At 31.5% G+C, this 22,332-nt stretch overlaps 3 protein-coding genes across 15 annotated transcripts in view; 2 read left to right on the top strand and 1 right to left on the bottom strand.

Annotated features, from left to right (window-relative positions):
* Nucleotides 1–15,850, top strand: part of LOC126778429 (mitogen-activated protein kinase kinase kinase kinase 5) — a 43,214-nt gene extending 27,364 nt beyond the window's left edge. Inside the window, exons 6-23 of one of the 4 annotated variants that reach the window (XM_050501945.1) lie at nt 35–225; nt 600–707; nt 935–1,035; nt 1,413–1,579; nt 2,525–2,636; nt 2,723–2,773; nt 4,117–4,155; nt 5,288–6,171; nt 6,411–6,532; nt 7,176–7,257; nt 7,664–7,786; nt 8,023–8,175; nt 8,440–8,564; nt 10,188–10,320; nt 10,644–10,762; nt 11,199–11,328; nt 12,167–12,293; nt 13,217–15,850. In XM_050501945.1, the coding sequence (XP_050357902.1) occupies nt 35–225; nt 600–707; nt 935–1,035; nt 1,413–1,579; nt 2,525–2,636; nt 2,723–2,773; nt 4,117–4,155; nt 5,288–6,171; nt 6,411–6,532; nt 7,176–7,257; nt 7,664–7,786; nt 8,023–8,175; nt 8,440–8,564; nt 10,188–10,320; nt 10,644–10,762; nt 11,199–11,328; nt 12,167–12,293; nt 13,217–13,316 (2,867 nt within the window). In that variant the 3' untranslated portion in view covers nt 13,317–15,850. The remainder of the gene's footprint in view (nt 1–34; nt 226–599; nt 708–934; nt 1,036–1,412; nt 1,580–2,524; nt 2,637–2,722; nt 2,774–4,116; nt 4,156–5,287; nt 6,172–6,410; nt 6,533–7,175; nt 7,258–7,663; nt 7,787–8,022; nt 8,176–8,439; nt 8,565–10,187; nt 10,321–10,643; nt 10,763–11,198; nt 11,329–12,166; nt 12,294–13,216) is intronic. The other 3 variants (XM_050501947.1, XM_050501946.1, XM_050501948.1) reach the window with 3 other exon arrangements.
* A 1,983-nt stretch (nt 15,851–17,833) lies between these two features.
* LOC126778606 (DNA polymerase epsilon subunit 3) lies at nt 17,834–18,579 on the bottom strand. The gene has a single exon (XM_050502296.1). The coding sequence runs from the start codon at nt 18,491–18,493 to the stop codon at nt 18,134–18,136; it is 360 nt and encodes a 119-aa protein (XP_050358253.1). The 5' UTR covers nt 18,494–18,579; the 3' UTR covers nt 17,834–18,133.
* Nucleotides 18,580–21,199: 2,620 nt separating this feature from the next.
* LOC126778448 (uncharacterized) overlaps nt 21,200–22,332 on the top strand; it is a 76,438-nt gene continuing 75,305 nt past the window's right edge. For 3 of the 10 annotated variants that reach the window (XR_007670142.1, XR_007670143.1, XM_050501995.1), the window contains exon 1: nt 21,228–21,441. The gene's annotated coding sequence lies outside the window, so the exon portion shown is untranslated. Of the gene's footprint in view, nt 21,442–22,332 lie in introns of all 10 variants that reach the window. The other 7 variants (XM_050501999.1, XM_050501998.1, XM_050501992.1 and 4 more) reach the window with 4 other exon arrangements.

Below are 22,332 nucleotides of genomic sequence, written 5' to 3'. Positions count from 1 at the left end.
TATTTATAAAAGTATTTCCAAATGTCATTTTCAGAACTAGCTGAACTTCAACCGCCAATGTTCGAGCTTCACCCAATGCGAGTATTATTCCTGATGTCAAAATCGGGATTCAAACCACCGCAACTGAAAGAGAGGGAACGATGGTCGCAACTATTCCACGCGTTTCTGAAATTAGCTTTAACAAAGAATCCTAAGAAACGACCAACCGCTGAGAAATTATTACAGGTACTCAGATTTTAACATTTCTATAACTTAATCATCTATGAAAGGAAATAAATAAATGAAAAAATTATGAATAAAATTTTTAGATTTCTCAATAGCTTCAGATAATGTTAATTTTGGGTTATATGTTGCAAGCATTGTGTAAAAATATTAGATTTTATTTGTAATTCGTATCTTTTCAAATAAATGATTATTTATTAAGTTTTTTTTTAAACATAATTATGGAGTTCCGCAAGGAACCATATTAAGACCTTTTTTATTTATCATATATATAAATGGCGTACAGTTAGTATAAACTCAGGGATTGAATAAGTGTGTATTGAGTTTCATAATAGATTATGTTCTTCGATAATTTAAAAGTAATTCATTGTTGACAGCACGCATTTTTCCAACAAGACATGAGCAAACGTCTAGCGATAGATCTACTGCAGAAATATTCGAATCCACCTAGTCACTGTAATAGCCAAGAGTTGGACGATGATGGAGTAAGTTTTTTATATAATATTTTGAGTTTTATATTAATTATATATAATTATTAATATAACGAAAATACAAAAAAAAAATCACGCACATAACAACGCACACTTAATCTTAAAAGTCTGACTGACTGATTACTCCTCTGTTGTTGTTTATTATAAATTCTTAATTATAATTCTTATTATTTTCTTACTATTTATTAGTTATTGTTATTATCATTTTAATTTTCCTTCAGGCTTTATCAAATGTGCCCCAACGTATCGCATCGCGACAGACGAGAGGGCGTCCGCGGTCGCTGATGGAGGCCCGGCCTTCGCCACTCGATCACCCGCTCAGGTGAGGCGTTAATAAGTTTTTTTTTTATAGGATAGGAAGGCGGACGAGCATATGGGCCACCTGATGGTAAGTGGTCACCAACGCCCATAGACAATGGCTTTGTAAGAAATGTTAACCATCGCTTACATCACCAATGCGCCACCAACCTTGGGAACTAAGATGTTATGTCCCTTGTGACTGTAATTACACTGTCTCACTTACCCTTCAAACCAGTTCACAACAATACCAAGAACTGCTGTTTTGCGGTAGAACATCTGATGAGTACATTTGATGAGGTACCAACCCAGACGAGCTTGCACAAAGCTCTACCACTAGTAAAGTTTACTATTAAGTAACTAATTTGGACACAAACTCATAATCTATTTGTTTCACCACAGATTATCATCAGAGGAAGAGAGAGAGGCGAACAGACGGTCCGGCGTGTACGACGACTCCCCGATCATAGACCTAGACGCTGATGACGATTTGAGTTTGTCTATGCCCAAAGTGATCAATTTTAGTGCTGAAGTAAATAGGTGTGATGGAGATACAATTAAACGGAATGGTGAGTTTTCTTTGTATATAGTGTGATAAATGTCATGTACATATAAATATCCCACGTTGGCCTCATTGGCAGAGTGGCTAGTTTATAAGGCTTCAGACCACGAGGTTCAAGCCCCGGATCGGGCCTCTGTTGCTCTACTGGTTTCTGTCAAAAAATTCTCAATAGCAGCCCGAAGAACGTAAAGCATGGGTACTATACCAGAACTCGTTCCAGTCGTGCCAGATTTGTTGATTGATCGGATTATAAGAGAGGGGGGAATTGATTGACCGGGTTTGTGCATACCTCTGTACTATAATTCCTGTGCTATTGTGGCTAAAAGCCGAGATGGCCTAGTGGTGAGAACGTGTGAATCTTAACCGATGATCGTGGGTTCAAACCCGGGCAAGCATCACTGAATTTTCATGTGCTTAATTTGTGTCTATAATTCATCTCGTGCTTGACGGTGAAGGAAAACATCGCGAGGAAATCTACATGTGTCTAATTTCATTGAAATTCTGCCCCGTGTGTATTCTACCAACCCGCATTGGAGCAGCGTGGTGGAATAAGCTCCAAACCTTCTCCTCAAAAGGGAGAGGAGGCCTTAGCCCAGCAGTGGGACATTAACAGGCTGTTACTATTGTGGCTGATCACCAGAGTTCTAAGTACTAAATAATGCAAAACAGCAGTACTTGGTATTGTTCTGTTCCAGTTAAAGGCTGAATGAGCCAGTGTAATTACAGGCACAAGGGACATAACATCTTAATTCCCAAGGTTGGTGGCGCATTGGTTATGTAAGCGATGGTTGACATTTTTTACAATGCCAATGTCTATGGGCGTTGGTGACCACTTACCATCAGGTGGCCCATATGCTCGTCCGCCTTCTTATTCTATAAAAAAAAAGTTCGGTGTTAATAAATAATACTCATTTATGTACATATTTTTGATTACGTTTTTTCTTTATTTCAGTATACCATAGACAAACAAGCGAAGACTGGAGTGTTGCGTCGCTTATGAGCTGTCCAAAGCACAACCCGCTGACCCAAGACCCTTCCACCGACAGCATGCCTTCCAGCGAAAAGTGAGTGATCATAGACAATTTTTTATCTCTGTCGCAGCTTAAAATATCGTTTTCTATATGTTTATGTATTATTGTTTATGTTATAGCAAGTGGTGTCGGGTCGTCACTGGTGATGATATAATGAGAATGAGTTTGAGGTATAGGTTCGAATTTCAAAATTATTATTATTTTTTTCTAATTATTTTCTCTTGCGTTAACTCTCCGGGTCTGCGGTTGAATCTAACAGGTTTTTTTTTTTTTTTGTTAAATGGAAAGGATTGTTGGAAGAAATTGAATGTGTGTGGCGATTCGCGGTTAGCGTTTTTTGTTTAAGGATTTTTATTTTGAAAATTTCATAGCAATTTAAATAAATAGCTGCAAATGACTTTTATTTCAATTTGTACTAACAAAAAATTGCATTTTTTTAAATATTATATATATATACCTATTCTAATATCTATTTCTTGTTCTTTCTTTTGCTTGTTATATATAATATATGTCATTTACAGTTATATTAAGTGCTTTGCTATAGGCTGAATGGCAATGCGTTGTTATAGGGATGTTCGAAAATGCACAGATGTGTAGAAAAAAAAAACACGTTTTGAAATTGTCGTGTGTCGTTTTTGCATGTATTTTTGATGTGAAAGTAACTGTTTTATATTGGCTTTACGTAAGTTTATCACTCTCGAACTATAATACACATTACCTGAGCCGTCAGCGACGAAAAATGCAAATAAATTGCATCGTATATAATTTAGGGTAGGGTATACATAGATTGCACACCAAAGACAATACTATGACTTTCCTTTATATATATATATATATATATATATATATATTTTTTTTTTTCTTTTGTTTTATAACACCTATGTATAGAATCTTTTTTTTTCAAATTGTAATTTTAAAATAGCGTAAAAAATAATAATTATGAATTGTTCAGAAGTTTAATAATGATAATATGTATCTTCTTTAAATACTATTGCAATTATCAATTCGTATGAATATTTAATTATAAATTATAGCAACACAGTCAATATTTTAAAAGCTAGGAAATTATTAATTTAATTTTTTATATTTTGAATTCAGATAAATAGTGGTTATTCTAAAGCTCTTTTAATATATCTCTTTTTTACTATTAATTCTTCTTTCAAATTTCTTCTTAACTATAATTTATTAATTTTCTCATAACGTTTTATCAATAACAAGCTGTATAATCTCGCTTCATATAATATTCTTCGCGTAATTATTATACAAATAGAGTTATATTATGGCACTCATGCTCGATTACAATAAGCATAAATTATAGCATATAATTTATGCTGTAATAATATCAATATATTAATGTAAAGATGACGTTTAAAGATTGTATTAAGTTTTCAGTAACTATTGACATTTGAATGAAATATATATTTTTTTATTTATTCAAATACAGACCTTATATCGCAAACATTAAGGTTCAAAAGGGGCCGCCTATGTCTATACGTCATTTCTCTTGTTTTAGGAGCCTCTTGCAATATATTGATGAAGAGTTAATGCTCAGGTAAACGACACTTGCATGATCTCCGTTCTATGTGTTCACATTTAGTGTAGTTGTATACAGAATAATAAACTTTGTAACTATAATGTGAGATTACTAGAAAAGTTTCTTAATATAATCGTTAGATGTCGCTAGTTGTTGTGTCGAATTGTGTCGAATTGTATCGGATTAATTATTATACTTGGGTTTTCGATTGAAATGTTTTTAATTCAATTTTAAAGAATTAATATTAATGACTAACCAATAAATAATAGAAAAGCATTAGTTTTGACATAATTACAAAACAGCCAAGACATATCTATGTTACAAATGAAGTGGCCAGTTCGACCAAATTTTGGTAATAGCGGCTAATAACAAAGTCGACATTTTCTTCTTCTTTCGAATATCAAATCAATAATGATAGAAAGAGAGAAATCAGTGTTTAACTAAACAGTTGCTAAGCAACGCTTATAAATAAGGTCGTAAGACGCCAGTGTAGATTTCATAAGGAAATCCGGTTAGACCATTTGTTTAGGAGGACATTATTAAATGATTCGTTCGATTGGCTTTTATTAATTGCAATATGCATCCACGAAATTCAATTGATATATACAAAACTAATCTATGGTTCTACCATTGTTTACTTTTTGCCCAAATTATATATTTATTCATCAGAGGAAGATGATGATGAGTTTATTATTCTGGAATTTACTTTAATAGAAGCTTCTAATATGATTTACAATCAATTAGAAAGTATTTTCCTATTTTGGCGTTTTTAGCTTATTAGTATTAAAATCTGCGTCGCATGTGTTTGTATTAGACGTTTGGTATATCTTTAGTTTAATTTTATGATCACATATTGTAGTACGGTTAGTAAAAAAAACTGTAGATTAAAAATATCATTTATATAAAACGGTGAAATAAAAAAAAAAATTAAATTTGGTCACAATTATAATTTTCACGTTATTTATCAAATTGTCCAAGCACCACTTGTTATTTAAACTAATATAACTAACTGATAAAATGATGCTCGATAAACATACCGACCTGTGTCTAACAGCACTCAATCCAAGCTTTCACTAAACTGCATCCGTCCCCCCGGCTTTCTAATAACATAACGAAAGAAACGTAAATAAGTAGTTTTATATCTGAACAGGGCGACACTACCCTTGACGGCGGACACGGCAGCCATGTCCCAAGCCACCAACTCCGGTCTATCCATCCACGACCAACACCTCTCGCAATGCATACAGTTAAAGCAGAACTTCTTAAACAATTCAACCACGAATGTCTACCAAAGTATCGCCTCTAGCTTTCAATCGCCTATCGGAGCGTCCTCGATTTCAATAGACGATCCCCTATCTAGAAAGATCGAAACGGATATACTGTACGTCGATCAGCAGGAAAACGATATAACAAACGACACGTCACAGATAAGAAACGCAAATTGCGAATGCGGCTTATGTCCCAAGCCAGAAGCGAAAGGCAACAACACGCTGAGCGATTTGCAAAGATCGGTAGCGTCAAAGTGTTCGTGCGATGCGTGCAATTCAAACGGCGATATATTGAGCTATTATAGACATTGTTCGAACCAAAATCCGGACTCGGGTATAGTTTACTGTGAAACATGTAAGAAACAAAAAATATCGCTATCGAATTTCCGCGCGTTGCAAATAGCGAATCGCTTACGGATAGCGGACACGGATAGAGTCGAAAACGGCGGGACGTCTGATGAAGACTTGTGTAGGAAGATTGATATCAGTATGAACATGGAGGACAAGAGTTACGAGCATAGGAAACGACACAACAGACATAACTCCGATTCAGTAACCGCCGGTATAGACCTGAGTCAGTTCTGCCAGTGCGAGATGGAGAGTACCAGTAAGAGAAAGACGTCGTCGGTGGACGAGATATTCAAAATGGTGGAGGAGAACGGCAGGGATGGTCAGAAGGAGTTGGTGGACGAGGAATTGAAGACCAGCCAGAGGCAGAGGAGTCTGTCTGACAGTCAGAGGGATAAAGCGAAGGTTGAAGGTGATGGTGAGTCATTTCGATTTACGAGCGACATTTAATGCAAGGCAATGTAAATGAAGTTATGATCACTAATATACAGATATTTATTCAACATAAAAAATATCTCCAAGCTCTGTAAGCTATTTATTGAATTAATTCAATCGAAAAGTTAACAAGAAAATGGGTTTCCTAATGGTAAGTATTCACCACCACCCATAGACGCCACCACTGTAAGAAGTATTAACTATACACCCCCCCCCCCCCAGCGCCGACCCCGCCGGTCCCCCCGCGGCGCGCTCGCGGGCGCCGCCCCCGCACCCCCCCGCGCCCCGCGCCCAACGGCCTGCCGCCCACCCCCAAGGTGCACATGGGGGCCTGCTTCTCCAAGGTACGCCGCTAGTATACAATAATGTATCACTAACTAACTATGTCATTGTTACTTGATTCAAACTTAATATTATTATACTAAGCAAAGTGATATGTAGTCTATATAGGGTAAAAAAATTGTTTAATTTATTCTTAACCTTACTGATATTTGAAATAATTCGTTGTGATATTCATCTCAGTGGTAACTATGCGTGCAGTAATAATAATAATGTTCTGCTTAATCTGGAGTATTGTGATATTGTGATATTGACATTTGTAATAAATCATTCATTGAATGTTTCATTATTATTATTAAATTAATAAATTAACTTATATCTGACGAACTAAGTTTGTCAACGTGTCATACTGTGCTTACGCGCTTTGGTTTGTAATCTTATTTAAACAATTATTCTTCGTGCATTATTTATATATAAATTTTTAGCTATAGTAAATAAACAAAAAATGTTAAATATATAAGCTGTGTTCTGTGTTTCACATTGGTCTCAAACAATTATATTATATAACTTTTATTCAATTTTCTAAGATTTCTCATAGATTTTATTTATTATGTATTTATTTGAATAATTCTAACTAACATATCAAAATGAGCAAAGATCTTACTAAGCAATAATGAAGATTGAAAAGCTGTATAAGTTTTTTTTTAGGTATTCAACGGATGTCCATTAAGGATAAACTGTACAGCATCTTGGATACATCCAGACACGAGGGATCAACATATTCTAATAGGTATGATCTTATACAATTCACAGTAAATGTCTGTTTAAAAAAAAAAACATTCCTGTAAGTTTTTTTTTAAATGAATCCTCAAATATTTTTTTATCTATTAATTTCAAATAGACATTGGCACTGTCAGAAATATTAAGCATCCCTTACATCGTCAATGTGCTACCGACTTTGGGAAATAAGATGTAATATCCCTTGTTCACTTTATTACACTGGCTCACTCAAATTGGAACACAACAATACTAAGTACAAGTATTTAGTTCTAGAATATCAAAGCAAAATATATTTTTGTTTCATTGCAATATGTTCAAAATTATTTTAATTTAGTGTTGCTATATTAAATGAATATAATTATTTAACTGCGGTAAACTTTCAAACCACTCTCTAATTCTCGGTGTTCGATATTCAGGGGCTGAAGAAGGTATCTACACGCTGAACCTGAACGAGTTACACGAGACCGCGATGGATCAGCTGTGTCCGAGAAGAACTATATGGATGCACGTCATAAAAGATGTGCTAATGTCGCTCTCTGGTTAATATTACTCAATTACTCGTGTACTATAAAAATAGCAATTTTCGAAACAATATTTGATAATAATAATAATATAGACATAAATTAATACCTATGGTTATTTAACATTTAAGAACCGAAGCGTATAGTTTTTCTCATTTATCATTTTTGACAGAATTTCCATTATTTATTCCATTTCCTTATTCATATGGCAATAGTATACATATGTATAAAACAGAGAATATATTATCCATCAGGTAAAACACCATCACTGTACCGCCACGAGCTTCTCGTGCTATCTGGTAGCGGTAGAGGAGGAAGGGGTGGTGGTGCACGGTCGCTCCGTGTCCTACCGCCGAGATTACTGCCGCGAAGGTTCGCGCCTACCACTCGAGTACCTGATACTAGAGGTATCTATTAAAAAATGTTGGTATTTTTGACGCATGAAGCGACTTGGAATATGCTATATATCTTCTCAAAAGGAAATGAAGTCTTAGTCCAATAGTGGAATTCACAGGCTTTTTACTTCACTTATATGACTGTTGTATTTCGTAGGAAATTTAATATTCTCCCATAAAACGGGTTTTAAAAATTATATCCCCAAGAATGTATTCCAACTACCTTCCACAAAAAGCTATATATATATTATATACTAATGAAATGTATTATGCCAGGTTGTATGAGATGTGCGGTAGCCCGCAATCCCTACAACGGCTACAAATACCTTTGCGGTGCGACGCCCGCTGGACTTTTCCTCATGCAGTGGTATGATCCACTCAGAAAGTTTATGTTGCTCAAGGTATGTTGACTAATTTTAATCTTTACTTATATTCGTAATACGGTATCATTGTTTCATTAGAATAATTGATATTAAGTGTTACAGTAGTAGTAGAAGTAGCTGCTGAAACAATATAAGACACCTTTCTTCGGAGTTTTAATTATTTAATAAACGACAAAATAACAGAAACAAATGGTCTACGAACGCATAAAAAAAAATTTTTAGCTCTGAAAACCTTATCAAAAATCGCTTTTCTAATCTATTGAGTATTAATGTACTCGTGGTAATATAATAGGCATGATGACTGATTTTGAAATAACCTTCTATAATGTAGGTACACGTCTACTATTACTGAAAATAATATTATTTCAGTAATAAAGTAACTGTTTACGCAAATAATTGCATTTTCATTTACCTATTTTGAATTTCACTCGAAAACACCCGCAGGTGTCATGGCGCCTGCACGTGACGTCACGCCACAGTAAAAGACAGTAAACGTTGTATTGTGTCTATACTCAACGAAGAAAATCAAAATGTATTACGTATTTCCTAAGGTTAAAAATGAATTCCAAAGTTTGTTATAGGTAAAAATAAGTTTCCATTGTTTGTGTATGTTCCAAACAAGAAAATTGTGAGAAATAAGTGGCATTTCATTGCATTTCACAGTTCAAATTTTCCCTTCGAGTTTAAGTTGCACTTAGCTAATAGCATCATCCCCATATGACGGCCGTGAGAATCTAAAATAATCAAAATTGATGATTAAGATTAATATACGAATACAGAAGGTGGCAATGGACAAGGTGTTTATTAGCTTAAAATAATCACCTGAGATTAGATGTTTCATTTAAATATATAGAGGCAGAGATTCATAAAGATTTATTATATATTTATGATATATTTAGATTTATAGAAGTATTCGTAAATAGGTAAATTCACAAATTCAGCACTAGTGGAGCTAAATAAAATATTGTCTCAAAAATTCTTACTGGTATTATTATAAGGGCTCTTCATCTGCGAGTAATACTATATAGCTAACAGAAAAAAAAAACCTATGATAACACTAAAGATAAATAAAAATGTACTTACAAGGAAGTTTTCACATTTCGAAATTCGTATGAACGAAAGTGTTTATTTGATGAAAGTCTCCTAACATCAACAAATCAATCCTGGGCAAATTAGAGGAATTTGCCTTAACAAAACCTTGTTCCATCATTGATGGATCTTGGATGTTTTATTTTCTTTACAAAACCCCGAATAACCAACGACTCAACTGATTAAATGATGCAAAATTAATTTTGAAACGCGTAAACACAACTTTTCAAGAGAAAGGCTATAGATACTGATTCGCGACGTCATTCGTTCTGATTGGTGTTTCAAATAAAATGGCCGATTGCAAAATTTTATACTTTTGTTTTATTAAAAATCTTATTCATCTCAATATGTATATTAAAAGGAGATCACTTTTTAGAATCCATTTAAAATAGTTTCTTCTCTAAAATCATTTATTTTTTAATTATTTAATACTGTCATCATGCCTATTATTACAAGTAGTAATAAATTTGTTTTTTTAACGTCTAACAGTAAAATCGTATATACAATTATAGTTAAAGTATATAAGAAAAGAAAAAATAATATGTCCATTAGAACATCGAATGTGTGGTACCTTCACCACTCCTGGCTTTCGAGCTGATCATCACGCCTGAGCTCGAGTACCCGCTGCTGTGTGTTGGCGTCACCCGGAAACCGCTCCGACTTAACCTCATCAATATAAATTCAGGTAAAACTACAAATACATACATATAAATAAATATTTAAAAATAATATAAATAATTATTAATAATGTAAGATTCTTAGATTTGCAATAGGTTATCCAACGTAGTAGATCCATACATAATACCACAAACTCCATGTCGGATATAAAAAGTTATTTAACTATTATTTTGAGGAATTCTCAGTAGCCGTCGAGAGTGGACCAGAACAGCATCATCATAAATTGATGTCAAAAGAAATGATAGCGCATCGATAAAAACTCTTATGTATAAATTGTTGAGCAAATGTTTACACTATGATCCAAAGTATGAGCCACGAGTGTAATTTTAGGAGCGACATGGTTTCACTCGGATGAATTGGAGCTCTGTCCGGGTGGTTCGAACACTGTGATCCCGCGTCCGGAGCGACTTCATACACTACGGGCCGTTCATCAATTGAATAAAGATGCTGTGAGTATTGAGTCACGTATTAATAATATGTATTCGTAATTGCTAATAGTTAAGTAGTAAATAATTGGATTTTTTATATTTTTTTGGTTTTTCTGTTATATTTTTTATTTAATGGATGTACCAACATTGTGGTATCGTCAGAGTAATCCTTCACCTTATTTTCAGTTACAGACGCCTATTATTTACACTCTTGTCCACTACAAAATGTAGAATTATGTAGGGGATCGACTTATATGAAAATATTTAATATAAGTTATTATAATATTAAACTTATCATAGTTTTTATTTTTATTAAATAGTAAGCGTAAATGATTTGTTTTTAACATAAAATTAGCTTGACTGTTAGAAAAGCTGAGATTAAATTTTGTGTTTTTTTTTTTTAAATATACTAGTTGTTTATCTGTTTGTAATATGGGTATTTTAAAATGTATCTCAGGTACTGGTGTGTCATGAAAACGTAGTTGATATCATCCCAGTGCTTCCGACGTTCGAGAGGCGACACGACGAGAGACGTCGGAACAAAATACCGTCGCGGATACAATTCGACTTCCATATTGATAGTATATGTGAGTATCATAGCGCTGTTCTTATGTCACCTCTGTAATCAAGCTCGGGATTTTGATTTTTACTCTGTCCCACTTTGTTTGTAAGATTTGAAATTATTATTGATTAAAAAAAATAGTCTATAGCCAATTCCAATGACTAGAGAAGTACAGATAAGTAAACAACTTTGACCTTGAATTGACGTGACATTATTGGTCGAGATCTAAATAAACGGTGGTATTCATTATAGATTCGTAAAAAAAAAATGTTGTTTTGAATGTCGGCGATGGTATATAAGTAGTTAAGTGAAAAAGTGTTGTATTATAAATAAAGATATATTATAAAGCCGAGATGGCCCAGTGGTAAGAACGCGTGAATCTTAACCGATGATCGTGGGTTCAAACCCAGGCAAGCACCACTGAATTTTCATGTGCTTAATTTGTGATTATAATTCATCTCGTGCTTGACGGTGAAGGAAAACATCGTGAGGAAACCTGCATGTGTCTAATTTCACTGAAATTCTACCACATGTGTATCCCACCAACCCGAATTGGAGCAGCGTGGGGGAATAAGCTCCAAACCTTCTCCTCAAAAAGGGAGAGGAGGCCTTCAGCCCAGCAGTGGGAGATTCACAGGCTACGGAATCAAGAACTGTTTGTAGTGCATAATACAGCAGAGCCATAAGCAGCATATTTAAAAATTTAATATTTGTTTTTTCTTACTTCTCCCGCCATTAGAATATACTATAAAATATGATTGAAAGTTTTTATATTTTTTAATGATTAATGGTTATTTGAATATTAGTAGAACTTTATTGAGAAAGTTTTTATTTTAATAAATGATTACTATTTTATTGTGCAGTGTGCTTAGCCGATTCAGTATTAGCATTTCATCGTCACGGCGTTCAGGGCCGTTCGTTGAGAAATGCGGATGTAACACAAGAAATCACCGATCATTCACGCGCATACAGACTGCTTGGAAATGATAAGTAAGTCAAAATTATTATATATATTTAATTATAATATAAAGTGTCAATATAAAGTGTTAATTACACTGTGATCCAATTCAATTAGCCAATTACGATTTTTTAATTATTATGTTTTAATATGGAAATGGTAAAACTGGGTTATTCCCGATTTTTAGAAATTACTAATATAATAATATTTCTATTTATTCTTTCAATTACGCTTAACATTTGTATTCGGAATTTTACCATCAAACATTTATATTTTTGTGATTCGGTTGCAATGATGAGTGAGCCTGTGTAATTAAAAGCACAGGGGCATGACATCTAAGGTATGGGATATTTCACTGGTGGTAGAGCTTTGTGCAAGCTCGCCTGGGTAGGTACCGCACACTCATCAGATATTCTACCGCAAAAAAGCAGTACTGGTTATTTTTGTGTTCCGGTTTGAAGGGTGATTGAGCCAGTGTAATTACAGGCAGAAGGGACATACCATTTTAGTTCCCAAGGTTGGTGGCGCATTGATGATGTAAGCGGTGGTTAACATTTCTTACAATGCCAATGTCTATGGGCGTTGGTGACCACTTACCATCAGGTGGCCCATTTGCTCGTTCGCCTTACTATTTTATAAAAAAAAAGAGTCGGTGGTGCATTGATAATGTAAACAGAGGCGTATACTTCTAACATTGCCCATGACTGTGTATTTGGCCTATTTGCTGTCTTTCACAAATAAATTAAAAAAACAACTATTGCCAGACCATGTCTCTCAGATATCATGCGTTACGTTTTTTATATTTGTGTTTCAATATGTAGGGTGGAGTAGTAAAAGCTATTAACGGTCAAACTGATCATTTATTGCACAAGCATAATTTATACTAAGAAATGATAATGAAGTGACACAACAAGAATATAAAGGAGAAAAAAATACATTATTTATCTTTTTTCAGAGTGGTGGTATTAGAATCGCATTTGCTTCAAAACAACACGCTATCGGGCGAAGATGGCAACGATTTGTACATATTGGCGGGTCACGAAGCGTCGTATTAATACGCGTTAATAGCTTATATACAATACTAATGAAAAATAATAAAAACCTTAACGTTTGTCGATAATTTCATTTGTAATTGGCTCATAGATTATATTTAATTACACCTTGATCCAGTTTAGTGAATATGTCGTACGTGTTTTTTTATACAAAGTGAAATTTATTTGTAACACGCTAGTATTTGCTAATAATTATAAATATGTTTCGTGGTTTGTCGTACCTCAATTATATTAGAATCGTTTAATAAAATTAATAATATTATAATTGCTAATATCTCATGAGCCACATGACAGAGTCTAGGCTCATAGTGGTTAGGAATGGATCATAACAACAGTGATTTGACAATAGATTTGCAACGGTAATTCCTATTCAAATAGGTTGTATTTCGTTTGCAATTAAAATGATTTGATCAATAATGTGAAGTATGAAGTAGGTATTTTGAAAATGGATAACTTTCAATTCGTTATGACATCCATTATAAAAATAATTTATCATAAAACATCTTCATATCTAAGCTATCTAAGATACAGACACAAAACCTAAATAAAACCTGATATAAAATATTACTTAAAGTATCAGAAAAGAAATTAACATATTTCGTTATTAAAAACGCCACATTTAATTTAAATTTAATTTTATTAACAATTAAAATTATATTGTATTTAAATATATAGTAGAGTCCTGTTAACCGGAAAAAGAGTAATTGTAGTAATGAAGTAAACCGGAAATGGAGAAAAAGTGATAAAAATTTAAACTACAAAAAAAAACATTTGTCATCTTAATGTCCGGTTAGCGACACTCCAATGTATTTAAAACAATCCATCACCGCTCGGTTTCTATTTCGAACGAATCGTTATTGTACACGAGTTACCAATCGTTTTTGCGTTACGACTAACATTACAGTCGTTTCTATAAGATTGTACGTCAAAACTTACGAAGCGTTTTTTATTCTTGCTTATGATCTACGCCTCGTAGATCATTCCATCCGTGAACAAAGCGAATCGTTTCTTGAAAGTAATCGGTTTTTATAAGGAGATAGAAACAAATAAACAAAAATTACCAGGTCGCATTATTATCTTAGCGATAGTCTTGATTTTACTAGTTGAGTAATATGTAATTCAATATATAGTGACCTCGTTTATTCTTAGACTATTTAGAATCAAAGAAATTCCGCGAGGCAACATAGTATTAAAAAGACCTTTATAGCACTGCCAACAAATTAAATCAATTGGGTGTCGAAAGCAATAATTATACAGCGAATGATTTTATAGATAACCGATTTGTCGAATCGCGTAGAGTTCAATAGACAATATAGATTAATACGGTATACATATATTGAAAGATAAAACCGTTTTATTTAAAAAAAAATCTTCGAATATATAAATATAACAGCTGAAAGTTACTGGCTACATCAAATTATTATATTCCTTAAAATAGGCTGAAAAGCATGTGCCTACATCAGTTATAATAATAAAAAAAAATACATTTTTTTTTTAATGTTTATATTCAGATTTTTTATATTTTATAGTCGCAGCAATTAGTTTCTTATGCACAAAACCAAACTAAAAATTAAAAGAAACTGATTATAATTTTAAATATAACGGTTTTTATTTCAATTACAATTCACATTTATTAACGTGAATACAGTACTAATAGAAAGTTAGACAGTATTTTAATACTAAATAATAGGTTGAACGGATTAATTTCTATAGCAATAAATTTTTTAAAACATTACGAACAAGCTTGCTTTGTGTCAAAAATTAAAGCGATATAAGGTTCGGTATACCTTAAACTTTAACAAAATATGAAAAAGACAATTTTCTTTATATATAAAATGTGTAGATTATAAAATAGATTTTTTGAAAATAAATCACTTATGTATTTTTTTTTTGTAAATAATTACAAATATTCCAATTAGTTTTAGTCAACTGTATAATATCAATAGTGTAGTAATTGTAATTTTAATGTATTTAATTTTTTTTAAAGATAACCTCATTTCTGAGTGAAAATGGACTGTTTATTTATTATCTGTAATTGTTTTTTTTTAATGAATTTTGTTTCTAATTATTCTTGATAAGGTTTTGAAATACAATCAAATTTATTTATCAAGTGTAATGTAATTTTAATGAGATTATCGTTTTACCCAATGCTTTATGTATCTTTTGATGTAATGTCGGGATGTCAAAGGATAAAATTATACAGCCCATGACTACATTTTATGTTTATATACATATTAAAATAAACGCCGCTGACATTAAATTCCTAGACACCATTTGTTTCCGCAAAATTTCAAATCCAGCTATTTTTATTACGTATCCTGTTATCAAATACTTTTAAGAGGAATTTTGTGTCTAGAGATTTAATCTCTAGACATCATTGAATATGTTTTTTTTCTCAAATCTCTTAAATTTTCATGTATGTATATATTTAACTAACAATTGTAATAGTGTATTTTTTGCACCACCTATTTATTTATTGACTGTAACACTTGAATAATCCAGTTTATTTATACTCTGAAATAAACTTTTATTTTAATTTTTTTTGTTTTTTTTTTTTCGTTTCCTTGTTTTCTTTTGTTTTTTTTTTTATTTATGGTTATATACGTTATGTAAATTTTGACGTATTTAATAATAATATAAAACGTTATTTTGGACTTCAAAATATATGTCACATGTCCTACGTGTCTTCTCTACTATACGGGACATTGGCAGAATATTTTTTTCGCTCAACTAGCGTAGATACAACTAATAAAAAAGAAAAAAAATGGCAATCTTCTTTTTATTAGATGATATGCGAAGTGGATATTAATATGTAATTAATAATAACTGCCTGATATTATTGTAAAAAGTGCTGCTATTATCATTCTTTGTATTCAAACTTTATAATAATTGTATTATCGATTTTGCTATAGACGTTAGTGCTTAGTTGTTGAGTTTTTCTTAAGTTTATTCAGAGAAATTTAATTTTTTGAAACATTTTAAAGAAAAGATTATTATACAAAAATTGAGCAGAATAGGTTTCGCCTCGGACCGGCTACTTCTGGAATAATCCGGGTGGATAATTCTGAAACCTGTAAGTTTTCAAGAAATCATTTACAAATCACATAAAATAAAAATGTATTAACATAAAAAATGAGTTTTTGACTTGCAGCACTCTATGAGCAGCAGTCTAAACCTTCAATTTTGAACACCTTAGAATAGCTATTCACATTTTAGTTTTATATAATTCATTTAACTATAGTATGCTTCTTCTGCTTTTTAATGTATTTGTAAACAGAACCAATAATTTAAAACGGCCAGTCATAACTTATCTATTTTCTACTAGAATCGCTTTTCACAAGTCACTCTTAAATTGCCAAAATTAAAACAGGCAAACGGACTGAGAAAGGCTGTTTTGAATTCAGTGATATACTATGTTTAGAATTTACCAAATAAGACTATAATTCTTGAGTTTATATAGATTTTATTATATATAGATATATTAAAAGTACGTTTTTTTAATTAATAGACATAAGAAAATCAATACAACACCAAAATATTGATGTGCTGGTAAGTTAATATTTGTAGGTTAGTTATGTATTACCAATTGAAAAAATCTAAATTTTAAAATTAATTCTATTTGTGGAAAATAATATATTCGGTATTAAGCGGAAAATAAGGTTTATATTAAAACAAAGTCTGGTAAAAGTCATTTAAAAATTCAATCATGAGCATATAATGCTTCTGATATTAGATTTTTTTTCTTGCGAAAGCTTCACGCTAGTGTGCTTATATTAGTTTTCGTAATTTTTTGTAGTATTTTTCATAAATTAGAATATTAAATTGTGAGACAATCTATAGTTATTAGTATCCAATTTTCTCAATTCTTCTATAATCGAGTAATAAAATAAAGTTTAAAAATTGTTCGTAATCAAAAAATATAAATTAGATTATAAGATTTTGCGAAATTATTAGACTCGTAAGTATATATTTTCGTTAAAGAGGGTAGTTTCAGATCCAGTTGTAAATAAGTAGCTAGACATAGATAATGAGATGAACGTCGAGTTTCAATGTTAACATTCAAGATTGTTTCTGAACAAATTTTATTCCCGATTAAAGGAAACTTATGAAAGTATCTGCATTTTTATTTCATTACCTGATTAAATACCCTTCCTAATCTTATTATATAATTTGGGTTCAAAGTCATAAAATAACATGATATATTTTCTGGTTGGCTTCTTCTAAGTCTGGGAGAATTTTAGTCAAAAGGTGACTTGCAACCATATTTAAAAAAAAAATTAGGTTTTAAGGTTCATTATGGTAAAATTTACTTTAGGATAATTTGTTCTCTATTCACAATAATATCTCAATAGTTTCAGATAAAACTAATTTTAATTTAAAAGTATATTCTTACAAATATATATGGCGAAGAAAATATACAGAATATCAAATAGAAGTTTTAGTATTACTTTTTATTTAGCAGTTCCTTCAAATATAGAAAATAAGTACAGTATGACTCAGCTGTCTAGTTTTTCAATAACAACTTGTAAATACACTTTAGGCCTCACCCATACAGGTTTCAAGCCTACTCAACATGCTTGCGTGAAGGTGTAGGTTTTTTTACAAATGTTTCCATCCTTAAATTTTTTAGATGTCAAATATGTTGTATTCAAAGTAAATATTCTGCAATATGACTATTCATCCTTTTTAGTAATAAAAAATTAAAGAAAGTAAACAAAATTACAGAAAACATTATTTATTAACTAGTTCCTTAAAGGCAAAAGCACATTATCACCATTAGTCAATTAAAATTAGAACTTAAATAAAATATTTGTATCACATTATTCATCTTCAACCATTTCCACGTCCTCTCCTTCATCTTTTTTCTTTCCAGATGCTAATTTCTTCGCTGACACTGCTTGTTTGTATATTTCTAATGCATCTCGTAGAGAATCTACAAATCTATCGAATTCTATATCTGACATGGCTTCTAGAACATCTTGACCAGTTAATGCCTTACGTTTATTGCTTTTAACGATATTTGTAGCTGCTGAAGTAACGTATAAGACGAAAACGGATGCCGCCTTCGCGAGACCAGTCCTAGCTTCTTTCGATATCGAAACTCCATCCGGTAAGGCCTCTTTCACGATTCTGGTAACTACTGTTAGTGGCAGATTAAGATCTTCCAACTTTTCGGCCATTATAATTGATTAAATGTTATAAAAATTTAGTATAACTATTCACAACATGCTACAACAAATAACCGCGAAATGAACTTTTGTTATTGTAAATGTCAACAGTTATGTCATTTGTCAATTGTCAATGACATTGACATAAGTAGTTTTTTGCAGAGAGGCAATAGTGCCAGCGTCTTGGGTACAATGCCACAGGACAATCTTTTAGATGGCGTGTTTTTGCTTTAAATTTGTAATGTGTATTTTGTGCTTTTTATTTTAATTTTGTATTTTATAAAAATGTCTGTACAAATAAATTAAAATTATAAAAAGCATTGTTATTAAATTAAAGAGATTTTTTTAAATTGATGTATAGGTAAAGACAACCCCTATAACGTGCATTATTTATACCTGAAATTATAGTAAATTATATCATTTTGCGGGTTACAATACGCGGGTATTGTACCGTTCTCTTATGTTCTTGTTCTTGTCTTTTCTCTGTTAAGTGGGGCTCAGGAGATAATAACAAAGCTGTACGGAATGAGATGTAGGGACTTTATCATATATGCATGACAGTGATATATTATATATATATGCATAACAGTTATAATAGACCAAAACATGTGAGCTAAAAATGGTGGTCTTTGTCAATGAGTAGACAGAAAAACAAATAGACCAAGGGGCTGTGAAACCGCGATTGAGACAGAGATAGTTTGTCAATGTATGCATATAATGCTGCCATAGTAACTGCATTCCCTGTTTTGGGAAATATTATTATTATTTTATTATTATTACTTTTTAATATTTATTATACATTTTTTTAATTAAAATATTTTTTTGTCTTCCAACTACACCCAAAAACCGTTGCATTGTTTGTTTTTGTTTCCGTTATCAATAGTACTTCAGCATCTTTATATGGTACTGGATTAGCATTCTCCTCAGATGTTGAAATCTAAAACACACAATTAAATTGTTAATAAAGAATGGTTGCCACATATATTTCTATGTTAACCTCTTGACTCGGAATCTAATATTATTATAAATTAATGAAGAATGTTAAATGATATTGTCGTTAAGAAATTATAAATAGAAGAACGAATAAATTAAAATAACATATTTAGATATAATGAAGCACTTTAGGCAATTTTCTTCTCGATATCGCTTTTATATGAAATAATACGACAATGCACCATTGTATAACCTTCGATATTATATAAGGATTGTTTTTCAACCTTTTCACTGAATTAGAATCGTTTTCTAACATAAAAATAAGCGAAAATTGAACAAAAAACACAATGAACGCACCAACTGTCAAGTTTGCTTCGCTACTTAAGTAGCGAAACAAACACCAAAACTGGTTACGCGATAAGGGACAAAAGATTTGAAAATTCTATCTCTGTCTAAACCATTTGTAACGTAATTTTCGTTCTCTTTTTTGTGTAAGTGAGTAAGAGATCGTCATTGCGTCTATTAGTTTCTCTGTCTACGAGCTTAGAGGACAGTTTTGAAGTAGTATTAAAAATTAACTTAAACAATTGCTTCGTAATTCAATAATATAATAATTATATTATACATTATTTTTAATCCATCAATGATTATCGAATATCATAGTTGGCGCATGTAATTCAGAATGAATGTATTATAAGAATCAAACCCGATTTTTCTACATTTATTTTTGTGTTGTGCAATAGTGTCCTCCCAATTTCATAAACAAACCTCAAACGGTTATTTAGATATTAACGTCCAAAAATCGTCATTTTTACCACCCACCCATAGATGAAAACTCTAACCCAGTTCCAGATGACCTAGAAAGTTCAAATTTGGCATCCAGATAGATAATTGGGTGAAAACAAAAGAATAAATCAGAAACTAGTAAATTTTTATCATTTTATTATAATATTTCTTTTAAGTGATTCTATTAGGAACACTTACTTACAGTGCCGGTAATGTAAGGTTCAGCAATCAAAATTGATTAGAGCCGGTCTTAGTGGATTTTAAGGTCTTCACGTGAATATATGTATAACGAGTGAAATACCGCTCTTAATTTTTTTTAATCCAAACATATCAGTTTTAGTGCTTATAACTATTTAAAACTAAGAGTATAGTCCATATTAATACTAAAACTGATATTTTTGAAAATTTATAATAAAATGATAAAAAATTATTAGATCTTTTCTGTACAAAAATTAATGATATCCCATTAAAAACATAAATGTGAAATGAGAGCCAAGTTCAATGATTAGCCCTGAAATTTATTTATAACAACATAAAATATTTTATAACCACTTAAAATATCGTTTCTTCTTATAACTTAGGAAAATATATTGAAACCTAAGGTCTGACTTGGCTAGTTTTCATATTTGAAATTTCATTGTGATGATTATTTAATTGCGATATTTGAATTATTAGATTTCATACACTGCAGTACATAAAATATGTTCTTTATAAAAAAATATAAAGAATATATATAGGTCACTGACCTGTAATTGCTAATAAGAAAAAATAATTTGGAACGTGCTTAGGAAACGCAGTAACGGCTTAATTTAATGAGACCGTGAAATTATTAAGTCTTCATACTGCTCGGAGCATATCGCATCTTTTAAATATTCACATAATCAAATAAATTAAGGTTTTAATATTCACAGCTGTGAAGGAGTCTTTACATTGCGCAAACTCAACAACCGCGCCATTTTGAACTTAAGTTATGTACTTATGTCAGTGCGGCACAAGTTCTGTGTGGAGAGGACGTTTTCGCGCGCGTTTTATCGATCCTGTCATGAATTTGACGTTGTGTTATTGTGATGTTTTTTTTTTTCAAAAACATAACTAATAGTACAAAGTCTTAAAATAAAACACGTGATCCAGTATAATATTTGTGGTTTTAATTTGTTTTAGTAGAAGAAAAGGTTTTGGTTTATTGACACTCGTGCTGCGAAAATTATTGCTAGTGATTCGTGTTTTGGACGTTAAGTGAGGTAAGATTTTATAAATAAATGTAGGGATAAATTAAATAAATTAATACAAATCAATTAAACTCATGTTAACATTGATTCATTTAAAAAGTAACCCATAGTAACGTCCCCGTAAACAAATATGTAAATTAATATTCATAAGTGCTTTCCCAATTTGCCCGATAAATTTTACGATGTGTTTTTCATTAAATATTTATGTAAATGCATTATCATGACGTTACTCGTAAAATTGTTGTCGATAATCGGATGTGAAAATTAAATTCAAGTAAATTCTAAGATTCCTTTACGCATGATTGTGAATTGTAATGCTTAAACGCTTTATTTACATTTTAATTTATTTCAATTTGAATATGTGGATGATAATGTTATTTTCTACATACGCTAAATGCTAAAAAACAAAGTTATATTTTTATTATGATTGGATTTAAAAAATAAACAAAATGTTAATTATGTCTTATTTTATACCAGCCTCGATAAAATTTGTAATTAGTTACACTAACTTTTTTTATTTAACTTATATTCATAAGATTACGCATTGTGACAATATCACGAGAGTTCTGAAAACAAAGCTTTATATTTATTAAGTACGTAATGTTGTAAACATCTTTTAGTTTTTCTTAACGTATTGCTGGTCTATTACCAATTCCTGATTGGCAAACCCGGATTCATCAGTGCCAAAAGGCAGTTAAAGGCGTGGATCTACGTAAATTGGCTTTATTTGGTTCATTTGTTCTTTCTCGGATATCGTTACCGGGAAAACTAAAAGTTTATGTTAATCAACTTTACTTAAACCGCTTCCTCTTCGTTTCAAGAACAGAATATAAAAAATATATATAAATAATAGAAACAAATATATAAAGTACTTACTGAATTTGTTATTATTATTAGTTTTTT

Source organism: Nymphalis io, chromosome 26 (genome assembly GCF_905147045.1).
Source record: "Nymphalis io chromosome 26, ilAglIoxx1.1, whole genome shotgun sequence".
NCBI classification, from domain to species: domain Eukaryota; kingdom Metazoa; phylum Arthropoda; class Insecta; order Lepidoptera; family Nymphalidae; genus Nymphalis; species Nymphalis io.
This window is presented reverse-complemented; position numbering and strand designations above follow the sequence as displayed.